This window comes from Carya illinoinensis, chromosome 15 (genome assembly GCF_018687715.1).
Source record: "Carya illinoinensis cultivar Pawnee chromosome 15, C.illinoinensisPawnee_v1, whole genome shotgun sequence".
NCBI classification, from domain to species: Eukaryota; Viridiplantae; Streptophyta; class Magnoliopsida; order Fagales; family Juglandaceae; genus Carya; species Carya illinoinensis.
In genome coordinates this window covers 30601489-30621107 of record NC_056766.1, presented here as the reverse complement: position 1 = coordinate 30621107, position 19619 = coordinate 30601489, and the positions used below count along the sequence as shown (strand labels likewise).

Here is a 19619-nt window from a genome sequence, read left to right as displayed (position 1 = left end):
TTTGTCATATAGGCCTGTTTAGGTTGGTGGTCTTGGTTTATTCGATTTGATGCCTGTGATGGTTTAATAGTTTATTTGCAATATCATAAGTGAGAGTTTATTAATAAAATTTCGGAGGGGTCATTCTTGGAATGTGGTTCTAACTCTTTTTTTAAAAAATAAAAATAAAAAATAAGACTTACTCATCTATAATTGTTTGACTTTATTCATATTGGAAAATAACAATTTTCCTAGACTTTTCTCTTTCCCAATTTTCTCTGATGCTTTCGTTTACACATGATTCATGATAATCGTTTAAATTTTCTCTCAATTATTACATCCACCGACCAAAAAGTATGAATCTAGATATGAAAAGCTTAAAAAAGGGAGAGATAGAAAAATTGATTTATTCTCAAAAGCAGCACTTGATAACTTTTTTATTAATAGTAGCCAAAATATAAAGCCAAGGTGAGGAATTAATAACTAAACAACCAACCATGTCATTAGAGTTAGAAGATCATCACATTGAAATCATAAAGCCAAATGAAATTGGCAACCAAATCCACAATATTAATACTTCTAATCCAATAATGTTTCATGAACAACACAAAGAAGATGTAGAAAAATATGATTAAAGTTTAGATCCAGGTCAACGGAAAAATACTGATACAAAAGTTAGAGATCTATTAGATATGAAGATATAGATTCCCCAATATGAAAGTAATAGACATTTCTGATCTATAATATATTATGAGAAATACTCTAACCACAAAGAGATTCTATAAAAAATAATCTTATAAACTGATATAATTTGATGTGATTTATCAAATCATAAAGTTATTTTTATTGTAAAGTAGATCTAACAGATTAGATAAAATCATGTCAGTTTATAAGATTAATTTTATGTAATTTCTTTGTAGATGAAGCAATACTCATATATTATATCCTAAAATTACCTAATGGAGAAAAACACGACAAAAAAGGTTAGCATATTCAAAAGATTTAGATAAAGTGTAGTGTTTTTGTTGCAAACTATTTAGTCAAAAGTATAGAGTACAAGTCAATTAGTCAATGAAGGAACTAGAGTTTGGAAAAATCTTGGTTTTAAACTTAAAAAGTCATGAAACAACTCACGAACATATCACTAACATGAGTAGTTGCGTTAATTTAGAAACGAGATTGTCAAAGAATAAGACAATTGATAAAGACATTCAAGAACAAATTAACATAGAGAAATATCACCGGAAAAAAAGTCTTATTAATAATTATTGCCGTTGTGAAAAATCTTGCAAAAAATAACTAATTTGCATTCACGGAAAGAACGGCACTACAGCCACCGAAAGAATGTCCCAATAAAATCCCGACAAGTGTATTTCTCTTTTTTTTTTTTCATTATTTTTTAATTATCATGAACATTTTTTTAAAAAAATAAAATAATTACATCTTTAAAAAATATTTTTTTAATTATTAAGTGAAAAAAAGGTGTTGGGATCCATGTTGGTACCCAACTCTCGATAGATATAACATTTTTCTTCATGGAAAAAATGAAAAGATTTATCAAGATAATAACGGGAATTTGTTAAGTTTAATTGAAATGATCGCAGTATTTGATCTAATCATGTAAGAACATATTCAACATGGTGAGATTCACAATCATTATCTAGGGCACAACATACAAAATTAATTAATACAAATGCTACCATCTAAAACTAAAACTATAATTATTAAAAAAATTAAACAATCAAAATATTTTCAATTATACTTGATCACACTCCTGGCGCAAGCCATCAAGACCAAATGATTCTCATATTACTAACTCTAAATACATAATAACTCCAATACAAATCCAAGAATATTGTTTGGAATTTCTAGAAGTAGACGACACATTTGGCAAAGGCCTTTTTAGTGAACTTGTGGCGCCGTCGACCCCATGTGTGATTTGGTATAAGTCATGACACCAGATTGATTGCCACTCGGGTCACACACCTAATCGCTAAATGCACATTGTGTGTGGACATGCAATATGTGTATAGTTTAATATAAGTAGCGGAAAAATAATAAGGTAGTCTAAAAACTAGGTATCAGAAAATTTAAAGTTTACAACCCAACAAGAAATGATTCATAAAGTTAATATAGTTATCCAGCTTATCAAAATAAGAATAAAAAATGTACGTCCCTCAAATACAACAAAAATAAACATCGAGTCATCACTCCTCAAGTGGGGTCGGTCCATTATGCCGAAACTCATCCTCTGCATCAAAGTCTACGATTCCATGGGTGGGAATACTACAATGAAATCTCGCAATCTCAGAAAAGGGGGGGAGGGGGATGCCTTAGGCTACGCCCTCCCCTTTGGTCCCTTGGAGAGGTAATTTGTTAGACAACTAAAAAGCCAATCTGCACTTCGCCATGATGGGGGTTGATGTAAATAGTTCGGCCAGCTAGGAGGTAGGACCTAGTCTCCTCCTTGAGGGAGGTCAGGCCACCATGGGGGCTGGACCTGTCGATCAACATTCACAGGGAGGTAAATTATTTGAGTGGTTTGTGACTGGACACACTTCCTCCCGTTGACACCATGGGGAAGGTAAGTGTTGGGTTAGGTTGGCGCTGATCTCACTCTTCGTCATGGTGGAGGTTGAGGTAAGTTATTTAGGCAACTAAGAGGCTGGACCCGCTCTCCTCCTTGTGGAGGTGGGGCTGCCGTGGGGGCTGGACTTACGTATCGACCCTCATAAGGAGGTGGTTGTTTGGAAAGTTTAGGAGTGGACCCATTCTCGCCTGTTAATGCTCATGAGGAGGGTAAGTTTTCAGGCAGCCAAGGGCTGGCCTGCACTTTGCCACAAGAGGAATAAAGTAGCTTTAGGCATTACACTCATCCCTTTGGTACCTGTGGGGAAGGTAAGTGTCGGACAGCTGAGCAGTCGATTTGCCTTTGCCGTGATAGGGGTGGGGTAGGTTATTCAGGTAGCTGAGAGGCTAGACCCCTTGACCTCCGTGAGGGAGATCGGGCCACCACGAGGGTTGGTCCCCCCCATCGTCCCTCACGAGGAGGTAGGCTATTTGAGTAGGTTGAGATTGGACCCGCTCCTGCTCATTGACATCACAGGGAATGTAAGTGTTGGATCATGTTGGTGTTGATCCCACTCTTCATCGTGGTGGACGTCGGGATAAGTTGTTGGGTAAACGAGAAGTTAGACCCGCTCTCCTTTGTAGGGAAATTAGGCTGCCACGTGGATTGGACCTGGCTATCGACTCTCACAGGGAGGTAGGTTTTTTGGACAATTTGAGACTAGAACTGCTATCGTCTATTGACGCTCATAAGGAAGGTAAGTTGTCAGGTAGCCGAGGGCAGGCCCGCACTTCGCCATGGGAGGGATAAAGTAGTCTTAAACATTACACTCATCCCTTTGGTGCCCCATAGGGAGGTAAGTAGTTGTTGGAGATTTCGCTGATAGAGATTTTCAATGGTAGATACTACGTTGATGGAGATAGGGAGTTTGTACATTTTATACCTAAAAAGTCACACTTGCATTAGTAGAGTTTACACTGTTGACATAGAAATATAAGTTACAAATCATAGAATTTTTATCAACAAAATTTTTGTAGGCGCTCAGTATTCTGGGAATGTGGTGGCACATTCCCTTAAAAGTCTCGAAGCTAATAGGAGCTTGGGCGGTTGTTGACGATGATCACATAGAGGCCTCCCCATTGAGGGCTGAGCTTCCCTCCATCTATATCGATATGCACCCCCACTCCCCCTTCGGCTTGGCAAGAGGAATCGTCGATGAAGACTTGTTGACGCTTCAGGTGAGGAACATATCTGACTCCTTTCTTGCAGCACAAGCTTGAAGGGATCACTTCCTGTGGCTTGTTTGGCTTCACCTTCTTAAGCGGCCGAGGGGAAGACCACGCTTACCCGCACCAACTCTGGGCTTCAGTTCTTGCACATAGTACTCTCGTGCCAGGACCTTTTCTCCTCGAATTTCTACCATTCCCTGAGAGGTCGGGAACTTCATCTTCAAGTGGTAGGTGGATGTCACTACTCCCAGGCTATTAAGGGTTGGTCAACAAATTATCACCATGATAGAGGTCATGTAGAGGACACTGCTCGCCAAAACAGATAACGTGATGGTCCCAAGCGGCTAAATCGTTTCTTTGAAGAAGCCCTTCAGTGGCATGGGAGCCGGTTGAAGTCGGGAGACATCTATTCCCATTCGAGTAAAGGCCTCCAAGAAGAGGATGTTCACAAAGCTACCACTGTCAATTAGGATTCTCCTTGTGATGAAGTTGGCAACCAACATAGTCACCACGAGGGCTTCGTAGTATGGGTGGAGGACCCCCTCCTCGTCACCTTCTCCAAAGGAGATTACGAGAGTTAACCTTTTTTGTACTTGGCACGGCGGTACTCAGCTGAGTACACTTCTTGATATTGAGCCTCCCTAGCATGCGCCTTCTATCTAGATGAGGTCGTGCCTCTGCTAGTGAATCCTCCTACAATGTTCTTGATTTCCCCTCACTAGGGTCTTTCCTGTCATGGCGACTCAGGGCAGCCACGTGGGGGCCTTCGCTCGGCCTCCCTTTGCCTCAGGCTTTCATTCCTCCTTAGCCTGTTACCCCTCTTGGCACTCATTTCTCAGGATCTCCTCTACCATTTGCTTTCTAGCCTACAGGCAGGAGGATATCTTGGCCTTCGCCAATCCGCTTGCTCACTTCTCCCTTTCAAGAAAAGGCAATTTTTGGTATTGTGGGTGGTGGTCTGATGGTAGGTGTAATAGCAGCGACTGGTAATCTTGTGGTCATCATCTTGGGTGGGCTCATAGTCATCCTTTTGAATGGTGAGTGGTGACCGGTCAAATTGAAGTCCCAGGCCCTCCGTGGGGTCTTCTTCCCTCTTATTGTTGCACGATCCTCTCTCCGCCTTCTTGTGAGTCTTACTTTTGGTCAAGGCCTTCATTTTCTTGTCTGCACGCTCTAGTTCTTTCCTCTTCGACTCGATCAGGGTACGGAGTGTGTCATCAACATTGATGAGGTTGTTGGCTTAATCTATGAACTGCTGCAATGTGGCAAGAGTCCTCCTTGCCAGCTTTGCCATTAATTAGGACCAAGGCCATATTCCTCCTAGGAGTGCTGCTAGAGTTATCTTCACATCCTGGTCATTCGTCATCATGCAATCCTTGTTGAACCTGGACAAGTACGCTTTCAGGCTCTCACCTTCTTCTTATTTAATGGTGAGGAGGTATGTCGTAGGGTGCCTTCTTCTCTTGCTTGCCATAACTCCATGAGGAATAGGCGGGCCAGCTCCCCTTAATTGTCTTTGGACCTGAGTGCCAAGGACCTGAACCATACCCTAGTCGGCCCCTTCAAAGTCAATGGGAAAGCTCTACAAGCCACCTCCCCTTGGAAGTCATGTAGGGTCATGTGAGTCTTGAAGGTTTCCAAGTGCTCGAATGGGTCTCTAGTCCCGTCATACATCTCCATAAGAGGTTTCCAAGTGCACAACCATCACCTCCTCACTGTAGGTAGGCTCATGCTGGTGAGTAGTTGGTCTACTGATGACTATGCGCCCATCTTTCTCGCCATTCTCTCGTATTTTATTTTGAGGTTAGGCAACTCGTTTTGCATGTTCTTCATTTCTTCTTCCGTGTTAGCTTCCTGTTTGGCATTTCTGGACCCTACATAATCATTATTGCTGGAATTAGAGTCATTTTCTGGCTTGTTAGTGGTTTCCCTATGTGTCTTGTTCTCCTTTTGAAGGGCCTCCACTTCAGTAGTCAGTTTTTGTACCAGTTGTTCCATAGCCATGAGCCTTATTTATCGATTTAGCTTATTCTTGTCCCCAAGTCGTTTGAGAATTGGTTTTTGCAGGCATACGAAGGACACATGAAGTCTATATTTATCCCATAGACGGCATCACTGTTAACGTCATGTTTCGTACGCGTTTTGAGTTAGGCTCTTGACGACTTGGGTCTTCAGCCTTGCACCTGCACACTTAGAGAAAACATAGAGAGTCTCCGATGCTTAAATTAGTATCACCTTAGTAGTTTGTACGAGAGAGTAGAAGAATCATAGAGTGTTCTTTATACCTAGGGATCCACTTTATACCAGGTTTCTGGGGTGAATCACTCATACCCCATGGCAGGAGTATATGTCCCATCAACTGTTCTTTTAGTCATATTTTTTTAATGAGACGTGGCTTTTAGGGTGGCGCAATTAATGTGGCATGGTTTTCTTTCCCTTCTATGATGTGGGTGCACACCGTCAAGCTCATTCTCCCTTGTTGTTAGAAGATCAAGAACTTCCCCTGTATATCCTACGCATTTGCCTGTACACCGTTTCCTGAGGCTAAGCGTCGTAAAGGAGTGCCAATGTGACGTATCCCCTCATTCCTTGTATTTTGGAACTTCCCACGTGATTGTGGCCATGGGCCGACCTCAGCTTTGAGGCTAGGGGTTCTCAATGGGCCAATAGGCCATCTAGCCAGGTCGAGCTCTCCTTAATCTAGGCTTGTCTTTTCGGCCTTTGGCCCAAGGGGAGAAATCCCCTTACACATGTCATTAGAGTTAGAAGATTACATTAAAATCATAAACCCCAATGAAATTGACAACCAAATCCATAATAATACTTCTAATCCAATAATGTTTCGCGAAGAACACAGAAGATGTAGAAAAATATGATAAAAATTTAGATCCAGGTTAATGGAAAAATATTGATACAAAACTTCGAGATCTATTAGTGGAAAGAGGTCCAATTAGATATGATGATATAGATTTTCCCAAATATGAAATTAATAGACAATATATACTAAAATTACCTAATGGAGAAAAACAAGATAAAAAATGGTTGGCATATTCAAAAGATTTAGATAAAGTGTACACTGTTTTTGTTGCAAACTATTTAGTCCAAAGTATAGTACGTGTCAATTAGTTAACGAAGGAACTAGAGTTTGGAAAAATCTTGGTTTTAAACTTAAAAAGTCATGAAACAACTCACGAGCACATCACTAAAATGAATAGTTGGGTTGATTTAGAAACAAGATTGTCAAAGAATAAGACAATTGATAAAGACATTCAGAAACAAATTAACATGACAGAGAAAGATCACTGGAAAAAAGTCTTGATTACACTCCAGGTGCAAGCCATCAAGACCGAATGAGTCTCATATTACTAACTGTAAATACATAATGACTCCAATGCAAATCGAAGAATATTTTTTGGAATTTCTAGAAGTAGATCATGGCACCTTTGGCAAAGACCTTTTTAGTGAACTTACAATCACAATTAATTAAAAAAAACATGAACTAGATATTAATAATATAAGAGAACAAGGATACAATTCTTCAATTTTCATCCCTATTCACTTTGATTTCCACCTATTGTAACATAGCACATGTTTATGGAATTTCATCTACTAGGCCCTAGGGCATGGCATGAGTACACTTGCTCTAATTCATCACAATAAACTGAAAATCTTAAAAGTTTCGATCACTTCCTATTTAACCCTAATGCTTTTCATGGTTTCTCTTCACTTACCAACTCTTGAGAGTAGTTAATGTAAAACATAACTTAATCACACAATCATGCTCCTAATAGGTAAAATACTCTTGGAATATGAAACGGCCTACCCCTCAAAACTTTCGATTTTGACAATCACCTCCACATACAACCAAAACTTTGCAATCATTACAAGAAAATTACTTATTTGTAGTTAGTTATTTTCTTTTTAAATTACTATAGTCTATTTATTATCAAAATGAGTATATTCTTGTCACAAATAACTCGTTATAAATATTAATTTTTTTTGTAGTGAATATATCTCTCCATCATAAAAATTTGACATAAATACACTTGATAAAAATTAAAAAAATGTAAAAACAATTATAAATGGGTAAAATTTTAAAAGTAGTTTTTTAAAATAAAGCCTGAATCTTTGTTTTTTCAAAAAATTTAAAGAAAATAATTTTTTTTTTTAAATAACTGTTGCCAAAGAATCGTTCATTTAAAGATTAATTTTTGAATTTAATAAGGATATCCACTTTTAGGAATTTTTAATTAGAGAGACAGAGAGAGAGAGAGAAAGAGAGAGAGAGAGAGATTCTTCTGGAAAACAAATAGATGCATTATCATGTCAAACTGATGAGGTTTAAGTGGTTGTTTGATTTCTAATCTTATCCTAAATGAGTAGGTTAATGTAGGAATACCATTTGTTACATGACTGGCTAATTAGTCACAGTGATGGTAACTCCCAAAGAGAATGTGGCTAAAAATGGGAAGTATTAGGTGTTTCTCAATGGATTAAGATGCCCAAAAAAACAAGATGCGCAAAAAAACTAAGTAAAAAACTGTGGCAAGCTGGATAAAGTTGCCGTTACTGTTTTTGTCTCTCTCTTTTTCAACAGATCATTCCCTTTATAATCATACGTGTGCTAGAGCCAACAAAGTCATGCCAAGGGTATATTGAATGCTAGCTGTATGATATGCTTGTTGAGCCTTGTTGTCAAAGCTAGCCAGGCAGAAAAAGAGATTCCTTTTTAAATTAAAAATTAATATATGAAAGAAAGATATTTTCAGTTGCGAAAACGAATTCAAAGATTGGGAAGAGTAGGTGAAATGGGGTGCAATTTCAACTTAACCATATTATCCTAGTCCTATATGATGATTAACATGAGAATAATAAGACCTAAAAAAGCATCAATCATCATTGATTTCATTTAAATTAATTAACTAGCATAATTATATATAATCCAAAATCAGTGCAGGCTTTGGTACATGTCATAATGTGGAGTGTCAGAGATAATCAACATAAAATATATCATTAGAACACTCTATTTTCTGAATTTTGCTACTACCCAAATTAATGTCGAGAAATATTTGCTTAAGACCCTGATAATAGGTTTCGAACATTTCTCTTACATTTTATTTATTTATTTATTTATTTTTCATTTTTAGTAATTAAGTAAGTACTTTTTCTTTTATTGATATTGTGAATTTTATTTTATTTTTAAAAATATTTAAGAGTATTTTTAAAAATACAAAAAAATAAATAAATAAAAGAAGAAAAAGACAAAAATTTTTACACTTGTCGGTACTCAAATTTGGATCAAGTCGGTGATTGCAGAGCCACTCATGATTAATGTGAGACCTGTAATAGTTATTGAAATAAAAAAAATTACTATTTTTTTTTAATGTATTTGATGCAGTGTTTACACGTCAATAATGTGTAAATTGACAAAAAAAAATTCTTCTTTATTTAAATGCTCCCACGTGAATCTTGCCAAAAATAATTATAGATAATCTCAAATCACAGGGTAATTAAAAATGGAGAAATGAAATCTCTACAGCTTTGAAATATTGTCCAATATTTGTAAGTGCACACTTTGAATCTTAACGTGGAGCCTGGAGCCTGGAGCCTGGAGCAAAAGCAAGAAGCCAGCAATAATAATGCATGGGCCTCACCCTGTCCTATAAGTTCCAAAGTATGTGGTGGGGCGGAATTAAACACTGGGGAACAGCAAAAAACATGCCTAAAAACAATGGGACAGCGCATGGATAGAACGTTGTAGTCATATAATTAAACAATTATCTTCATTTTGTTCTTTGCCCTTATCAAGTAAGAGAGTCCCTCTAGAAGAGTACTTGATTCACAACTGTGAGATTACATCATGCACTGTTTTATTTTCCCTTTGGTCGGTGTATCAGCGTGAAGAAGTTACCACAAAAGTCAAGAAAAAAAAAGTGTGAAAGAACTAGAAGTTAAAACTTGTGGGACACTTGCCCTTGAATGCCTGGAATGCTTTGCAAGTTTGCAACGTGAGAAATGCATTCAAGTCCTGAGAAACTGCCTAAAACCAGTTGCGGTTTAGGAGATGTGAGATGTGAGAGATGTTCTTTTATCTTTTTATATATAATTGAAGTAAAAAGTCACTTCGCAATTTAATAGAGAAGTAAATTCTGCGTGTCCCTGACCAAAGCCATGAATGCATTGCACCATGTGAAAGACATCGAAATCCTGATCGGGAAGGCCCTAAAACTATCATGCATTTTAAGAGATTTGAAAGATGTCAGTTTCACAAGTTAATAGAGAAGTAAATTCTGGAAGTTAAATGTCCGATCACTATTATTTCACTCCCATCAGAATTTCTCCTTGGAAAAAACAATGTACCGTTCAAATAAGCCAAAAGAACCTACGTTACTTTGTTCAGCACAAGCCATCCTTTTCGTTCATTGAATTTCTACCATACCGAGTCAGTGACTCATATTCCACCTCATCCATTAAGCTTAATAGTTTATTTATATGTATGTGTGTGTGTGTGAAATAAGCTGAACTGCAACTAATTTATGGAGTTGTACGTGTGTATAAGAGCAAATAAATAAGTTGCAAAGAAAATCCTTGTTCGTACACACAGTAGCACAAAAGACATGAACCTGCTTTCTCAGGAAACAGGCACCAGCAAATTGGACGACAGAAAAGCAGTAGCAGGAGCAGGAAGATATTTGACAAGTCCCTTTCAAATGCATAAACTCCAGTTGGGTTCCATGCATTTTTATCAAAGGTAAAGGCCCTACTGGTTTTTGGGTGACAGCTCTACGTATTAAAGATGTGAAAGCTAAATCGGGTAGTAAAGAGATCTTCTTGTGTCCTACTTAAAAACATGGGTCCTATATTCTCCCTATTAATTCTGTAGACCGAGCCAATCTGTCTTTTGCAATTAAAGCTAGCTCCCCTTTTTTATTAATGAACAATGCAGACAGAAGTAAAGATGATTGCATCTTCTATAATATAAAACCACACCATGTCCTTTAAAAATTCAAGTTTACTTCTGTATTTGTGCCTTCTTTAAGGTGGATTTCATTTTATTTATTGACAGCTTCTAGCTGTCTTCTACTCAGTGAGATCAGAGAATTTATGGTTATTTTACACTTCCAGGGGGTGTGGTGAGAGTTGTATCCTGGCTATTAAATAGACTCTGCTTTCGTGTAGCTTTCATAGTGTTAGATAATTGTATATATCTCTTGTTTGTGTTGAAAGCTGTTTCACTCACAGATAACAAAACGCATTAGGGGTTTTCTCAGGTAACTGAGAAAAAAAGGCTCAGTAATTTGCTGCTTATTAAATTCCACTTCTGTTTTATTTGGGTGTTACCCACCAGTTTCTAGATCTTCTTCTTGCTTGCTACTATAGCAATGGAGTCTTCCCAAGTTTTTGGAGCTGCAGAAGAATGTCACAGCAGTGAATCTGGGTGGACAATGTATATTGGCTCCCCCATATATGGTGATGATGATGATGGAAGTGGTGATAACGGGGACAGTGATGATGAAAATGATGGGGATGGCGATAATGATGATGATGATGATGAAAATGATGCTAATCATGATGATGATAGTGATGATTCAATGGCTTCTGATGCTTCTTCTGGCCCAAGTCATCAAGGACATCCATGTGGGAGCGGAAAGGGTGGACATGGCTTGGCTGCTTTCAAGCAAGAGGACGAGGAAAATTATCACAACTATCGCTTGGACAAGAAAGCCAACAAACAACAACAAAAGGAGAAACAGATCAGAGCCCAAAAGATGAAGGAAGAAAAGGAAGAGAAGCTGTTGAGGGCAAAAATAGCTAATGCTTCAGCTCAGAGTACTGGTGCAAAGGTAAGAAAAAAATTCTGGATGTGAGAAAGGAAATGAATGTTTTCTCGACTTCTTGAGCTTGTTTCGTAGGTCATGAGAGTAGCATGAGCTGAAGAGTATCAAATTCAGCTACAACTAGGATATCACCATGTTTCTATTTTTAAAGCTTATTTAGTACTAAGAATTAATCGAGGACTACTAAAATGTTTGTCGTATAGACAGCAGCATGAATGGATGTATAAGAATAATTCTTATGAATGTCTTAATATGGGTTTAATACCCAGCTATATGCACCATATGCACGTGTGGGGGAAACGACACCATGATGCAGCACGCACTTTGTTCTTATTTCATGTGCTCAAACTGTAGACAAACAGAAGAGCTTCAACCTGTCAATATGCATGCCAATACATATTCTCCAAACTATTGATCTTAATTTGAAGTATGATAGATCTTGCAGAGACAAAATTTCTGCAAAATTTCGACTGACCTTTCGGTAATGAAACTGGAAATTCATGTTCGAAAGCTTGTTCATTTAACTCTAAGCAAAACATCTTTAGGGTCACGAGAGCCTAAATATATAACCCAGATGGAAGACTTACTTAGTGCTATAAGTTAAAAAAAAAAAAAAAAAAAAAAAAACAAAAAAAAAAAAACAAAAAAAAAAAAAAAAAACAAAAAACAAAAACAAAAACAAAAATAAAAACATTTACGTGTGCACTGTATTTGAACAAAATCTACGGTAAAAAGTTCATCAGAAATGAAAGGACTGCAAATACATAAATATATATATATATACACATACACACACCCACAAACACGACACACATACAGAAGACAATGCTCAGTACTGCAGCTGTTGAACAGCCTTGTCCGCGTTCGACATGGGGCCACGTCGATGCTTATGCCCTGCAGGCTTATCTTAATGCACGTCCGAGGCAGAGAGGACCCTACTGGTCCTTAGAGAGAGAGGTTTCTGTCGTTTTATCTATTCTGTTTCGGTTCTCATGCCATGCAAAGTGAGAGAAGGTATGCCAAAAGTCCACAACACTCTCCTTGCAGAGATGACATATGCAATCTGTGGATATTTTGTCATTGCTACAGCCAACATGTTTTTTCTACAGTAGTAATTATGGTACGAGTTTGGCCAAGATCAAAGTGGACTTATCAATAGGCATATTATTTTATGAGAATTAATTCATAGATAGACTTAGTTTGACTTAGTACGAACGTAAGGTTTAAATTTTTATTTTATTTGATTGTAAAATAGATATATCGATCAAGTAACCTCAATTTAATTATCATGATATTGCTTTTGTAAAACTCCTTTATAAATCTAGCACTTCTTATTAAGAGAATTATAAATGAACGGTAAGATCAATTAAAGTGAATAAATGATAAGGTATCATCTATTTAATTAGGTATTGTTTGGTTAATGAGTTGAGATAAGATGAGATGAAATAAAAGTTGAATAAAATAAAAGTTGAATGTATTTTTATTTTGAGGTTTGTTTGGTTTGTTACTTACTTACGGTACAGTAGATTTTGATGCAAAGGACGAGGAGGCTGAGTCCGATGAGGCAGCTTCCCCTGAGGAGTGATCGAGGATCACTCATGAATTGTGATTTATTTCCTGTTTTGGTTATTGTTTTTTATTTTTATTATATTTATGCTGGTTAATTGTAATATTTATGGTACAATTGCTTTAAGCAAGTTTGTATTTAAACAAAGTTCTGGTATTTAGTTGAAAGGCTTTTATTACCCACTGCATTATTTTGTTATACACGTGTTGCATGCACACACACTTGACACTTGACGATTGGATGCATTACCCGTATTGTTATCATCCTGACGTCTTGATTTCTACATTTCCATACGTGGGAATTGAGAGCGCCACAGGTGGTGTCAAAGCAGTTCGGTTCTGGGTAAAATCACATGTCCCACAGGTACCAGAATATTTTAAAGGTTTAATTTGAAATTATTTATTTATTTGATTTGAATTTTTTTATTTAATTTAATTTGATTTTATTCGATTTGAAATTATTTTATTAAATTTGAATTTGTTTTACTTACTTTGATTAATTTATTGCTTATTTTATTGTGTTATTTTATTTTGTTGGTTTTATTTTATTTTATTCTATGTTAATTTGTTATATTTTAATTTTATTTTTTTTTTAGAGTTTTAAGTGGGGTTAAGGATTATGCTATGGTAGGAAGATGCTAAGATCAAGAAGGCTAATTGGTGAACCTAAGGATGAATTGCCGAGAGGCGATGGGAATTACGCCGTGGCAAGGGCTTTAAATCGAATGACTGAATTTCTTTAGCAAAATTTACGACCACACCAAGGAGAGCAGAGTAGAGCGATGCAAGTTAGATACACCTATGAGCGCTTTTTAGCGCATAGAACCCTGGCTTTCACGGATGGAGAAGATCCACTTCAGGCTGGAAAGTGGATTAAAGATTTGGAGAGGACATTTGAAGTTTGTGGTTGCACTGAGTCGCAACAAGTGTTATATGCAAGTTACTTGCTGCAAGGTGATGCGGCTGATTGGTGGGAGACCAAGAGGGAACTTTTGGTGATGGAGTTGGAGTCTTTTGTTGCTGTGTCCTGATAGCGCTTCAAGAAGGAATTTAATGACCTTTTATTTCCCACTTCTGTGAGATGGCAAAAGGCATGAGAATTTAGTAGCCTGGTCCAAGGAAATATGACTGTTGAACAATATGCCCAGAGATTTATGGAGCTCGAGCGATTTGCTACTCACCTCATTGCCATGGAAGATATGCAGGTTGAGCATTTTCAAGAGGGTCTACGACTGGATATACGCAGACTGCTAGTTTGTCATCAGATTACAAATTTTCAGAAGTTAGTTAATTTAGCCACCCTTGCAGATCAGAAGAGGCTGAATGTTGATGGTGAAGGAAGCAGTTCTAAGTCACCATAGAAGTTTAATAGAGGATAGGAATCCAATCGCTGGCAGCCTCCAGTGTGCGTATGGGAGGCCAGTTCCAGTTTGTGACAGATGTAATAGAGCTCACGGAGGCAAGTGCCGTTTAGGTAGGAACCAATGTTTTGAATGCGTTCAGACGGGGCACTTTGCTCGTGAGTGCCGTAGTCAAGTTCAAGGAAGTCGTGGAGCTCGTCACGGTAGTAGAACTAATCAGAGGCAATTAGTTCAGGCTCGAGTGTACGCAGTGACTCCTAGTAATGTTGGCGGCGAGGTTCAGGAGGGTTAGGATGCTAGAGCCATGGCAGGTATGGGTCTAACCTAATCTTGTGTAACGAATGCCTTGTGTGGTTTATTCTCGTGTTTTGGAAAAATTGTGCAAGTTGTACCCATATCTGTTGGGTATTGTTGGTTATGTGATTTCCTTAAGCATGTTCTGGGTTGTTTATGGTAACTGCCTTAGCGTTATTATTCGACCTTGCAAATTTAGAGGACAAAATTTATTTTTAATGAGGGGAGGGTGTGATATCCCCTTTTTACATGTATTTTTATAGAATGAGTATTTTAATTTAATTAAAATATTGATTCTTTTGTTTTAAATTTATCGAATTTTAGTTAGATTTATTTTGTTATGAAATTTATTTTGAGTTGCTTTCTTAATATTAATTATTGTTTTGTGTTTAAATTGCTCTTTAATTTAATTTAGTTTATTTTTGAATTTTAAATTTTGTTGTTAGTTTTTAACAATTATTTATTTTATTTTAGCTAGATATTGTGTTTAAATTATTTTATTGGATTTATTACTTTTAAAATTATTTTCATTTGATCAGTTTTTGAACCCTAGTTGTGAGGATTGTACCTCATCTCTTTTCCCATTTTCTTTTTCTCTTTTCCTTTTTTTCTTTTTCCTCTTTCCTTTTTTTTTCCTTCTTTTTCTTTCCTTTTCCTCCCAGTTTCTCTCTCCCCACGTGACTCTCTCTCTCTCTCTCTCTCTCTCTCTCTCTCTCTCTCTCTCTCTCTCTCTCTCTCTCTCTCTCTCTCTCTCTCTCTCTCTCTCTCTCTCTCTCTCTCTCTCTCTCTCTCGTATGTTTTTTTCATCCCGCCCAAGCTGTCGCCGTTTGCCATTGTGCACTACACCACTCCCACCGTTCGACTCCCCTCCGGCCGGTGAACACCCCGACCAAATCTCAGCCCCAACCGAGCCACCGTTAGACACTGTGAGTTCCTCCAAGCTGCACGGTTTTTCCTCCATTCCGCTGCCGTCGTTCCACCTCCATCTACCATCTCTTCACCACTTTATCACCGACCTCTTGCCGACCTAACTCACCCATTTCCAACTCTTATCTGTCGCTAGAACAACCCCCACGAACTCAACTCCGTTTTGACCTTTTTTTCACTTTCATCACCATTTTCGTTGCCACCCACGACCAACCACCACTTCCACTAGTTTCATAAACACCTCTAAGTCATTCTCTATCAATCCCAAGTCTTGATTCGTCCCCATTCAAAAGTGAGTATTTTATAACCCACGGCCATAATGCTTTTACGCTGTTACGCTGCTTTTTCGCCACCTTTTGCAGCCCATTGATCCTTCAAAAATTATTATATAGAGCTGTAAGTATTTTTCAAACTTTCTTTAAGATTTAAATGTATTTTTTCTTTAGCAATAATTTATAATTGGTTGGTTATGCTGGACTAAGTCCAAGGAGTCGGGGGTCAGATGGATTTGGAGATGGAGTTGTTTGTTGGCTTAGATGATGTTGGATATTTGAGTCTTGTCATTTGCATTGCATGGTTCACGCATGTACATGTGTTGGGTATTGAAAACTGGGTTTTCGTAGAATTGCATGCGTGTTAATGTGCATATTTGGAAACTAGATTTTTTTATACGAGAAAGGATTTTTAAATGTGTTTGATATGAACTGAATGAACGGTATGATAGAGAGTCATTGTAGGGATGGTAAACAAGGACGGTGGTAGAGCCCCGCCTGTAATTCCCGCCTACAGTGCACGTGTAGGGATGGTGGTAGAGTCCCGCCTGCGATTGCCACCTACGGTGCACACGTAGAGATGGTGGTAGAGTCCTAACTGTGATTTCCGCCTACGATGCTCTGATGGTTGGTTATTAGGCCATTTTCTGGAAAAATGGAAAATGATGAGTGTTTTATTGGATTGGATTTTTGGGCCAAAATGAGATTTTGGCGTGCGTGAAAAATGTGAATTTTTGGGACATATGCATATGGCATCATGTTCATGCATTTGATTATTGCATGAATGTATTTTTATCTTGAGGTTTGTTTGGTTTGTTACTTACCTGCGATAACGTCATAGATTTTGATACAGAGGACAAGGAGGCTGAGCTTGAGAAGGCGGCTCGTGGATTGTGATTTATTTCCTATTTTGGTTATTGTTTTTTATTTGTATTATATTTATGCTGGTTAATTGTAATATTTTTTGTACGCTTGTTTTAAGCGAGTTTGTATTTAAACAAAGTTCTGGTACTTAGTTGAAAAACTTTTATTACCTGCAGCGTTGTTTTGTTGTATACGTGTTGCATGCACACACACTTGACACTTAGCGATAGAATGCGTGACCCGTATTGTTATCATCCCGATGCCTCAATTTCCACGTGTCCGTACGTGAAAATTGGGGGTGTCACATTGCGTAGCTTAAATTTGTACAAATAATTTATCTAAACTCATGCATGTTGTTAAATTAAGTCCTTAATTCAGTATTGAATTGAATGTTGATATCCATTATTCAATCGTTAAAAAAATACCCGATGAGTATCTTTTATAATATATGGTTAATTGATGCCATAGGTTTTGTGTTGTGTCAGTTCTGGATTATTACTACCAAAAATGGTACAATTACCGGCTACCATATCTTAGTTTTTGAATTAGCATTCGCTACAATTATCCGATAGTGGCAGGAGTGCAATGATCGATGGAGGATGCTTTTTATTTATTTTTTAAGTACCAACAAGCTAGTTCTTAAGAACCTCTTTGGAATTTGAATTCAATTGAGATCAATTCAGTTTAATCTAATTTTAAATTGAGTCCATTTAAATACTTAATTTTCAAATTATTAAATTAATTTATCTCAATTTAAAATCTCTTTATATATGGGATTTATAACATTTTTTAACTCAACACTTCTTTATATATAAGACTTACAATCTTTTTCTTCTCGTAAATATATCTAAACTTATCTTAACGTTCAAATACATTTAAACTCATTTTAAGTGTGTATCATAAAATTTATTCTACCATCTCAACTCATTACTATTTATAAAAAACTCAATTCATCTCAACTCAGCTTAACATCCAAACAGAGCTTAAGAGTCCACACTCTCGACAAGCCAATTTTTGGGACAATAAAGTCTGTCTCACATTTTTGACTAGGCCCATATAACCCACATAATGGATTTGGAAAGGCCCAACTCTGTAGTCAAACTGCATTAGTGGCTGAGATAGATGGATTGATTATGTGTGTGTGTGTATATATATATATATAGACCGCCATTCGTGGTTTCCATATAGAGAAGTACTGATACTACCAGGGCCAATCCATGTAAGAAAAGGCCCTGCATCCACCATCCAGCATCCAGTGGTATTAAACAGACGGTTTTATTCCTATTCTTATTCCGATTACGTATGTCGATATAAGTAGTGTCATACAATCATGTCTATATCCTGTTCCTATTTGTTCAAATTTAAACTTTTGTAACTAAGATATATGATCAATTTTATTTAATTTGTATGTACATTTTGTCGAGGAATTATTCCATATTGATTGTAAACAAGATTTTGGACATGTTTATAAGAAACGAACAATCATCTCTTATTGAAATGATTTTATGAGATAAGTTAACGTCATGAATTTCTTATTAAATTATGCATGATAATCTTTTAATGTTATAAATAATGGCAATCAACCAATATTCATTGCTACACGGCAATATGGGAAGCTGAGGGGCACGGCAATTGGGTGGAGATCAAGGTGATTGACCCCCCACATGACATACTACATAATGAGAATTTTTATTGTCAAAGAATTTTTTAGGTAAATAATAATTGGGTGATGATTAATTATTTTTGTAAGTTAAACGAGGAAGAAGTTTTATATTTATCTAAATAAATTAATATAGGATCAAGATCAACATGCATCATGCATGCATGGGTAAATAATTGTGGGCGAAATATAACCTATATATATATATATATATATATATATTGTAAGTATATGATGCCAAATCATACCTGTAAAGACATGTCTTACCATCGATCATGATCATTAACTTGTAAGTTGTTATGTAAGTGGTACTGTGTACCTGTGACAATCCGATGCTTAAGTTAGTAATAAATGAATGATGATAATTCAATAATGCTTAATCAGATTATTTGAAGGTTACATGTTATCTCTATATATAGGCATAAAGAATATTGGATAACATTAGCAAATCAACAATGTATAATGCTTAATTATTAAAAGGTTTATCCTTAATATATCAGAATTATCTAATCACCACGTCATCCATATTCAGAAGCTAGGTATCTCCCTAATAATCAGGGCAGTGAGGACGTGTTACATTTAACAACTCTTTGACTAGTTATCCTTTAGGGATAATGTGCCTTGGGCCCTTATATTGGGCCAGACCAATATTAATTGCTCCAATACCTTTAATACATCATTTAAGAGGTCTTGGGGTCATGCCATTAGAGGCGTAATTTGTGGTAATTATTTTTTAATATTACGATAATCATGAAAATCCAAATAATCTATTCGTATCAAATAAATTTAATTGATAGCCGTTTGTTTATTTTTTGTTATTTATTTATTTTTTTCTATTTATGTTTTCTCTTCAACTCATTTCTATCTATAAGGCTTAGCCCAATTTGATCCATAACCGTTTGGGTTTGAATTGAAAAATCAGGACATTAAACAAAACGGGCTGCCTTCCACGGACCACTTACTGACACTCTGGATGACCGTACAATCTCTTCAATATTTCTTGTTATTTCAGTAACCGCAATAGCGTCGGTACCAACCCTAAGTCCTACTAAATACTTCC

General features: G+C 36.8%; 1 protein-coding gene across 1 annotated transcript; it reads left to right on the top strand.

Annotated features, from left to right (window-relative positions):
* The first annotated feature begins 10329 nt into the window (after positions 1-10329).
* Positions 10330-11896, top strand: LOC122295834 (protein SOB FIVE-LIKE 2-like). Its single transcript, XM_043105087.1, has 2 exons — positions 10330-10528; positions 11126-11896. The coding sequence occupies exon 2, from the start codon at positions 11160-11162 to the stop codon at positions 11643-11645; it is 486 nt and encodes a 161-aa protein (XP_042961021.1). The 5' UTR covers positions 10330-10528; positions 11126-11159; the 3' UTR covers positions 11646-11896.
* Positions 11897-19619: the final 7723 nt, after the last annotated feature.

Coding starts and splice junctions, on each gene's coding strand:
- LOC122295834 (XM_043105087.1), top strand. CDS start 11,160: ATGGAGTCTTCCCAAGTTTTTGGAGCTGCAGAAGAATGTCACAGCAGT.